The sequence below is a fragment of the Protopterus annectens genome, chromosome 5.part0 (genome assembly GCF_019279795.1).
Source record: "Protopterus annectens isolate FY-2018-M chromosome 5.part0, PAN1.0, whole genome shotgun sequence".
Classification (NCBI taxonomy): domain Eukaryota; kingdom Metazoa; phylum Chordata; order Ceratodontiformes; family Protopteridae; genus Protopterus; species Protopterus annectens.
The window spans coordinates 1,881,364,520-1,881,374,440 of record NC_056735.1 but is presented as its reverse complement, the minus strand read 5'-3'; the positions used below and the strand labels follow the sequence as shown (position 1 = coordinate 1,881,374,440).

The window sequence follows — 9,921 nt, the reverse complement described above, 5'->3', positions numbered from 1 at the left end:
ACCCATCCACCTAGTATATTCACAATGTACATATAATTTCATGAATCCTATGAGCCACGGAAGCTGTTACAGTGGAACTATGCTTTTCACCTTATTTCAATATTTCTTGGTGACACACATCAACAGTCAGCTCAGTTGTGCGATGGATGCCATGATCTTAGTGCATTTGAAGGATTTTTCTCCACTTTTGGAATAGGACAATAATTGTCATTTGTATGTGTTTATATATCCCCATTAATATTGATGTTTGCCAACTGTCTTGCTAAGTATGACCACAGAGAGATGATCCTTGTTCTTTTATAAACCCTTTTTGGAAATGTGTGTGATGTGCTAAAGGTTGGAAAGGGTGTAGGACAGAGAAGAAAAATTGCAGCAAGCAGAGGTAACAATACAAGATGGAGAGATAAGAATTGAGTGGTCTGGAGGCAGGTGAAGAAGAAAGGTAGACATCAGTGGATTTGAGTCCATGCATTTCATATTGATATGATACATAGCAGTGCATTAGCAAGGGGAACTGAAGCAGTCAGGCTAACAGGGGTCTTAAAACACACATGTTAGGGAAATGTAGTACGTTGGCGGAGTGACAGTGAGAAGAAGAAGAAACAACTACTGATGGAACTGGAATCAATGCTTTCAAAGTCACATTCCCCATACCAGTACATTAGGAAAGGCAGGCACTGAAGCTAACTGACTGAAAGCTGTTTATTAAAAATGTCAGGGATAGCTTGCACATTTGCAGGGTGGATTCCCATTAGTGTAAAACACCATATACCCCATTAAGAGAGTCACACACCCCACCCATTACATTGCACAGTACAGATCTTTTCATCGGTTCACTGAGCCATCAAAACAGAATACAGACATTCACTTAACTGCATTGTACATGTACTTAATGACATGCAGCCATGCTTAGCTCATTCTCATAACTGATGATAAGATCATAACTCATTCCAAGGATTTTTCATCATTTTAGCAATAGGGTTAGAAGTGACATTTATTTAGGTGGGTTAGAAGTGCAATTTCTCTCTAGTTGTATATAACCATCAATTTTGATGTCTATCATTTGTCATTCAGTGTATGACCACAGAAAGAAGAGCTGTTTTATAAGCTGTTAGTGGGCATGTGTGCATCAAGTTTATCTGTTTTTTAGCCATTTGGAAATGAGGATATAAAACTGAGATGAACAGGGGACGCAAACAGAATGTAGAACACAGTCTGAGTCAGTAAAGACTGAGCTGGATGGAGGTGGGTTAGGAGAATATTTCTACAACTTCTCAGCTCAACAATGATAGACTTAGCCATACTTAACTCCCTTGCAGAATTTACAAATTGGATCATAGGAAAGTCTGTTTCAGGGGGAATGGAACACATAATAGCAAGATTTTAGAAACATATCTCAATGCCTTTCTTACTGATATTCTCTAGATCAGTGCTTTAGCAAGAGAAGCCACAGAAAAACTTACAGTGAAGGTGTTAGAAAACACATTTCAAGGGAATGTTAGAACAGTGCTGAAGACTGAAAACTGAACATTGCAGTGGAATTGCATGCATATGCATGATGGAAACAGAATCTTTTAACTAACATACCACATTCAGGGGATTAGAATTCTGCACTAGTTTCGTATGAATGGACTCTTCACATCATTAATATGTTGATCCATTAAAGCTGTTACAGGTAAAGCATTATCTTCACTGTATTTCATAGCTGCTTGGTGATGCTCACCTACGCTCAGCTTAGTTGCACAACTGATGGCAGTATTGTTTGTGCATGTCAAGGATTTTCCTCTGTTTTGCCACACGATGAGAAGTGTAATCTCTTTTTGGTTATATACAAGCACTGATTTTGCTCTCGGGGAACCATTATGCAACATATGACCACAAAAAGATTATTTTAATTATAAGCCCGTTTTGGTCATGCGTGTGGTGTATTTATCTACTTTTGATTAGATTAATGGTTGGAAATGGGAGTATAAGACAGAAATAAAAAGAAGACATAAGTGGGGGTAGAGCATAAATGAGAAATGAGCAAGATGGTGGTTGGATAGTAGCATACCTGTCAACTTCTTTCTTTAGTAAAGCTATTGATCTAAATAAATAGGTGTAATTATTTACTGAAGATAATTATCAATGATTTGGTAGACAACTATGCTTAGTAAGATGAGCAATTGTAGTCAATCGTGTACATGAATAAAATGTACAAGAAGTTGAGAGGTATGTATGGTGGTATTTTTTATTTTTTTTTTGTGGGGCAGATGTCATTTTATTTTTTTACTGAGATGGGAAAGTTAGGGAAGGAAGTCAGGGAAGTAAGAACTGGGTAAGAGAAGGAGGGTATGTTGCAGTGGAAAACAGACATGACTTACAGGGTGTTGGGTAACATAATGAGGGAGTGAGAATATAGTGTTGGAGGATACATCAGACATACAGAAGGCAGACAATGGTAAGGGGGAGCTGTACAACATACCGGAGTGGCCATAGACATAAAAAGGAGGGAAACACTAGGTTTGGAAATAGGATTGGGTATTTGGAGACGTGGTCCTCACCCCAGGAGCCAACACCACTGCATCCTGCCTCAGAACTTGGAAATAATCTTGGGCAGGGAACTGAGGCATTGAGTAGCTGGAGTATGGTCTCTACGTGGCTGATGCGAACATACAACCTCCTGTCTGTTATCTCCCCTGACAGGCTCTGCCAGCTCTGGACAGGTAATAAAAGTGTCACCTCCACTTGCACCTACTGACTGGTACCACTGTGCCACCATTCATCTTTCCTGCACAGCTAATAGACATAGGTGGTGCAGGTAGGGCAGGAGGTGAAGAGGCAACTCTGACAGGCTGAGACACAGATGTGCTGAATGCCTGTGGTGCTGGAGGGAGTGGCACTGCTACTGCTGACACCTGTGGGAGGGATGACAGGCCATAACTGAGGGGTCAGTGCAGGTCACTGTGCTACTGCATATAATAGTAACAGAAATGGAAAAAAAATAAAAAGCAAAATAAATATATGAAAAAGAAATGATAGCAACATACCGGGTGGGAAGAGACTTACAAAAATAATGAAGTTGCATTTGTGACTATAATGACACTCATATAATGCTGGAAGATAACCTCTTCATAGTAGGACTTACAGAGTTATGTCATCAAACTGTGTTGGTATTATATTTGGGGGGTGGGGTCCTTGGCCTAAAGTCATCATCAGAAGCATTCTGACTTAAGAGCATACTAATTACCTGAACTATTTATAAGGACAGCATGTCTGTGCTTGTGGCTACTGATTCTGTTTCACTTCTGACAATAACATAACTGTTCATATACATAAGAAACAGGCTGATTACATAATAAAAATGTCAAGCACAGGTGATAGACAAGGAAGAGATATGAGCTATATAATATGAAATTCCTAGCCAAATGATAAATTATGGCTATTAAATATATCAGCCTTGTTTTGGTTTACTGATATTACACCTATAAATACTGCCATCAGAACAGAATTTTTTTTGGGGGGGAGGGGGTTGTACCCATAGTCAGCTTAATAATCTTAGTGCACACAGACTTAACATGGTGAATCTATTCACCTCCTACACAGTGGGGGGGGGGGGGGTTATGCAGAAGAACAAGTTCAACATTGGACAGTCATACTAATGCCATAGTGAAAGATGTGGTACTGCTGTATAAAACTTATACACAATTATTTTTAATGGGTAGATCTGTTATCATGCAAACAAACACACCTTTCACAACAGCAGCTGCACTTACCATGGTGCTCTCTTGGGCACGTGAATCTGTCCTTATACATCTCCCTGTTCCTTTCAATCTCTCCAGGAGCTGGAGATAAAAAAGAGCAGAATGAACAATTCTATGGTGGCATGCATTCACAGGCTATGTGGCTAGTGTTAAGATTCTTTACTTACAGTATGGATGGGGTGATCATGCTCTAACGTCAACTTCCCATCTGCCAAAGAGGTCAGACTTACTGCAACACTGCATTGGTGGCAGCACTGTTCCCCTGTATGTGAACTACCAGTACCACAGGTCACAGCTTTGGTTAAACCATTCCATGCATCAGTCTTATACTAAGATCTGAAATCGCCATCCTGCAGGAGATAGCAACTGTAAGGTTTATGGAGTATGTCCAGAAAATATGGAATCCTTCTTACACTATCTTTGTGCTATAAAGAGAACACCACTTTCACTTTATCCAGCCATACAAGTCTGTCCATCAGTGATCAATGATGGCAGACACTTGGTGCACAAAACAGTTCTTTCATATTCCATCTGTTGTGCAATGATGGATATTGATGGACATCTCCTTTGTGCAATGAATGGCAAATTGTAATTTAGGACTTGTTTCATTATGATTCCAGTGACACGTTAAGTCATGAACCATATAGTCCTCCATCCCTGTTTTTGCTGATGAGAATATATGATCAACAGTGACTCCATCTTCAGATGGTTAAGGAAAGCATGGTCATTACTCTCAACCCTCCATCTATGGACTGTTGATACTACCTGTCATAATGTTGCTCAAATGGGCAATGTGTGAGACACTTAATGATGGCTTACTAACAACCACAACTAGGAAATGCACAGCATAGTTATTATGTGATAGTAGTTGTCACCCAAAGTATGTGCAGGGCCATTGTGGAGGCACATTTGAGTGCCACCAGAGCCTCAACTGAGTTTGTAAGGATGATCCAGGCTCTGCATGCTGACTTGTGGTAGTGCATGACTCATATGTGAGATTCTTTTGATAGAATAAATCACACATTGGAACATGCAGTGTCATCTCTGGTTTGTTTGTCAGAAACGAGGGACCATTCTCGCAGCCAGTCATCTGGCATGTTCTTGGATGTTAGTCAAACTGGCTACAGATGAGTGAGATACCGCTTCTGCAGTGCTAGTACTTCCACTACAGCATCAGTTGTGGATGTTCCTACACCCAAGAGAGGCCATCTCCATAGTCATGGTCATGCTGGCACCTCCTTCAGCAGATGGCAGTCAGTCAGGTAGCGCACTGACATGTAGCCAAGGTTGTGCGATAGCCAGTGCAACTTTTGGTGGAACCAGCTGTTAAGGGTGGGGGCTTGCATGGGAAGCTGGTCTCTCTGCCATGTATGCCTAGGACCTGTCCAGTAGGCCAAGGGGCAGTGCTGCACCACTTGCTTAGACTGTGTCTCTGCAGACACACACAGACACCACTACAGCCCCCAAGATATTCCACACATCCACTGAACTACAGGTCCCTACAGTTCATTTATATAAAGCCACACATACCTTAGTATCCACTGTGATAGGTACTCCATGACTTCCTTGGGGCTGCAGATGAGGACCACACATGCCCAGTGTTTGTTGCATGGGTTCTCTGTCCACACAGTACCATCCACTATGTCAGTGTCACAGAGGGCATGAAACAGTAAGCGTGGTTAGAAGACCTAGCTGCTTTGAGCATGACATCATGCACTCTTGCCTGCAGGAGCTCCTATAAGAGCCTCTTGTAGATTCACATTTTCTATGGGTGCAGCAACACCTTACATCATAAACTAGCTTACTTTGCCTGAACATGAGCATATGGCCATGTACAAAGCGAAGGCAGGTGCAGTGCCTCTGGGTGACATTTAAAAGTGTCTGAATAGTTCTTCAGTATTTTTTTTGCCTTATTTGCATATATGGCACCTCTTTATGTCATCATTAGCATGTAACATGGTCCGGCATGCAGTTTCAGCTGGCCTTGTTATGTTGCTGAGTTTTCTGACTTGTAACATGGTCTAGCATGCAGTTTCAGCTGGCCTTGTTATGTTGCTGAGTTTTCTGACTTGCACACATCCTGAGAGTTGTCATTCACTGTGCAAATTCACTTAGCACAATGTGGTCGTTTTATGAATTCAGCCCACAGTTTATTAGCTGTTAATTCGAGCTAAGGGTTTCATAGTATACTTTAATTTTGATTTATTCGATTATATTATCTATTTACTCTTAATTTAACAGCTGTTTTATGCCAGTCACAATTTTTCTCAAAGCTGTTTAGAATTCCTTTGAATCTTCCTGTTATTTAATTTGATTTTATTGTTTTTTTTCTCTATTCCCCTATACCCCTTCTTTTCTTATCTTTCTTACCTCTCTCACATTCCTTCCACTCATCCTTAACTTGTTTTCCCTTTTATCTTCCTTCCTACTGTACACCTTATTCTATCTAATATATATAATGAATAGTTATTGTGTATGCTACATTTGGATCAAGTTATGTAACGTCTTACAGTTTAAATACCAATTTCTTTAGTTTTGCTTCTTTTACTTGTAGTTGTATTTTTATACACAGTGCTGATTACTTGCTTGTAAACATTCTTTACTGTTAATCACTGTGCATGCTTCCATTTGAAAACATCATCTTTGTTATGTTATGACTATTGTACTCTACACTGTGGTCCCATGGTCCTATCTGGGGGAGATGGTTCTTACCCTTTCAGTCCCACACCGGAGTGAAATATCCTAAGTAACCCTGTCCAAAATTGCTTTTGGTAGTATCCAGGGTTACACTCTCTTGGCAGGTGAATGGGACCTTGTACAAAAATGTATGGTTTCTCCACAGCAAAGCTGGAATAATTTCTGATTGTTTGCATGATACTGACTTCACTTTCATTATGGAAACTTAGCTTGATGACAACTTTGGCCTTCGACTGGCATTCATTATACCTTTTCAGGTCTCCTTAATTTTGAGCCCTAGATGGCATAGGATCAGGGCTAGAATTCATCTTCAATAGCAACAGCAATAGGTAGAGTTAATTTGGGTTGCCACTACCAACAGCAACTCTTTTGAGTATGTCCTAGATGCTGGAGAAAACTGTATGTTTGATATTGTCCACCTGCTTATGTGAGGACATTCCTAGGAGAGGTCACTGGCTTCCTTATTGATTGTGTTCCTCCTCCTGTACAATAATTGTGAGTTATAAAAAACATTTTTACTTCAATTTTATGTCAATGAAACCTTTGCCTTGCCCTTAATCCATTATGCTGTTTACTTAACAGATTAGAATAGATCATGGTTACAATTTTGGTCCCAGAAAACCTTGTTTAAAGACTTCTCATCTGCTTTTTTTGAATGACTTAAAACTGTATAGTTCTTCAGATAAGAAGTTGACAGCACTCAAGTACTACTTGTTGTTGTATCTTTCGGCTTTTCCCGGTTAGGGGTCGCCACAGCGGAACTCCGGTCCGCTAATGATTGGCAGTAGATTTTTACGTAACGAGTTGCCAGCCCTGATGCATGACCTTCAATGAAGGTACGCTCATTCACGCATGTCTCCACACAGAAGACGCTTTAGCTGAGAATTGAACAGGACAACGTCTTCCTGTGAGGTGGTAAAGGTACCGCAGCGCCACCACCGCAAGTAATTAAAACTTTCTCAGATGATATAAACATGTAATTTGATCTTGATAAATGTGCACAAGCAATGCTCAAAGCAGGAAAGCTGTAGCATCAAAAAAATCAGTCTGGGACAAGAATATGACATAAAGGAACTTCAGGAGGAGGGAGTGTATAAATATAATTTGGAATTCATGAAGAATCAGCAATAAAACATGAACAAATGCAAATAAAACTCAGTAAGGTGTACTCCAGAAGACTAAAATTAATATTGAAAACTGCCTTGACATCCAGGAATAAAGTCCAAGCTACAAACCAATTTGATCTTCCTATTCTAACTTACAGTTTTGGTGTGTTGACTGGCCCCAAAAGCCATTGGATCAGTTGGACAGAAAACAAGAAAAATTCTTCATTCTTTTCAAATGAGAAATAAAAATCAGAGAATACCAGAAGTGCATATTCCTCATTCTGAAGGAGGTATAGGCCTTCTCGAAATTGATTTTATGTCTGTGTTGTGCAACTTAAAAACAAAGGTATGGCATCTAGGTCCAAGGAAGTCATCGTTCCATTGTATTCGGCATTCATCAGACCTGTTATTAAGTACAATGCTCCTTTGGTATGTACCTAATCAGGCATATCCAACAACTGGAACATCCACAGAGGTTTCTCACTAAAAGAATACAGGGCATAAGTAAGATGTCCTGTGTAGACCACCTGAATGCACTATCCCTGTATTCTGCCTCCTACAGGATCTTAAGGGGAGATCTATGCCTGGCGTATAAGGCATTGTCAGACCCCACTCGGATGGACCTTCTGCATATCTGCAAAACAAACAGTGCCAGATTTACCTGTTTTAAAGACTTAAACCTTGCCTATGATATAAATAGGACCTGCTGGAGAGGCAGGTATGTATCCCAGAGACTACCCCTTCTCTGGAACAGGCTCCCCATCCATGTGAAGCAGACTTCCTCCCTAACCTAATGCAAGAGTAACTTGGACAATTGGGTGGGGATCAGGAAATTCATCCCTGGTTTGGCACCTGTGTCTCTAATCGACACAGACAGCCTGTAAATAGTTCACCTTCTAGGCCCCTACTTTTTAATGTTTCACCTCCCAAGTTTCTGCTTATTCTTATCAAGGGTACCAGAACTTGTCAGAGATTTGGGATGCATTGCTAGGCTTAATAAAGCCCTAGTGGTTGTTAAACCAGTAAACACCTATGACCCTGTGTGTATACCTGATGCTAACATCATTTGTTAAGAATGTAATACTAACCTCTGTTCCCTCTTGTTTCCTGGGATGAAGCTTAAAAAAACAATGCACTGGACCAGTGCTCTACCGCAGTTAACAAATGTTAAATAATTTAAATAACTGTGCAATCTGCTTTCTTTTGTGAAAAACCAATGTCACCCTTTCTCTAGGTAAACTATTGGGTGAGGTTATGACTAAACATGCTCCTACGGTACAAGTGCCAAGCAACTTTTGACTGGGATACTGCAGAGGTGATTTGTAGCTGATGTCCAGCATAACTCAAACTGACATAAACAGTGTAGAAGAATTTCCTTGAAATGAAATGTAATTTCCTGTCTTAACTTACCTTGACAAATGAGATATTACTTACATTTCAACAAATTATGCATGCTATTTCCTGATACTTGCTTATTTTTCTTTTGTGGTCAGTTTGTTTTATGTTCCTTACAAGTGTACATTTTAGGTGGTGATGCTCCAGCGCTAGCATTTCAAATCAGGTTCTTCTTCTAGTCATTTTCATTATGTAGAACGTCATGCATTGCATAATTACATTTGATTTTATCTCCTGCTGAAATATGGTAGCTGAGGATTTCTAAGCAGCATGTCATTGATGGGTATAACTGTTTTACTTCAACAGACAAAATGAAACATTTTTTACAAGGCTGATGCATGAAATGCCAGCAAGTTCCAGTTATGAGGAGTCACCATATTACTCTAAGCCTAACACCTGGGTAAGTAATTATGAAAACACTGCAATGTTTAACACAAGATACTGCATTATAGCACTAATTCCATGGAAATCCTGACTTCCATTCCATCTTTATTTTATGCCATTTAGTTAGGATGTTCATTATTATTAGAAAACTAAAACCTGTCATAGTACTGCTGCAGGAAACAAATTTCCCAGGACAAAAACTTAGTTAAATAACTAAAGTTTGGATACCCAGTGGGAATGTTTGCAAGTTATATAGGAGGAAAAAGAATAGGTGTGGCAACTTTATTTTGAAATGCGACCATTTTCTGTTTTGAAGAAAAGAAGATAGAAAAGGCAGATATACAGCATGTAAGGGGTGCTGGGAAAATCAAATGAATGCCATAATCAGACCTATGGATGTGAGTGCTAATCTAACTACAATGTAATTCTTAAAACTAGGGATAGTTTTGAACAGATATATGAAAAGTATTGGTATGTTAGATGTTTACATACAGATCTACCATAATGCATCTGGTTATACCAGTTTTTTACATAAATTTAAATCTTGTTGACATTTTGACAGAATCTTAGTGGCAAAAGAGCTTAATGGTTTACTG

At 39.7% G+C, this 9,921-nt stretch overlaps 1 protein-coding gene across 1 annotated transcript in view; it reads left to right on the top strand.

Moving 5' to 3' along the window:
* Nucleotides 1–9,921, top strand: part of EPSTI1 (epithelial stromal interaction 1) — a 293,203-nt gene that overhangs the window by 196,188 nt on the left and 87,094 nt on the right. Inside the window, exon 8 of the mRNA XM_044072047.1 lies at nt 9,248–9,341. Within this exon, the coding sequence (XP_043927982.1) occupies nt 9,248–9,341 (94 nt within the window). The remainder of the gene's footprint in view (nt 1–9,247; nt 9,342–9,921) is intronic.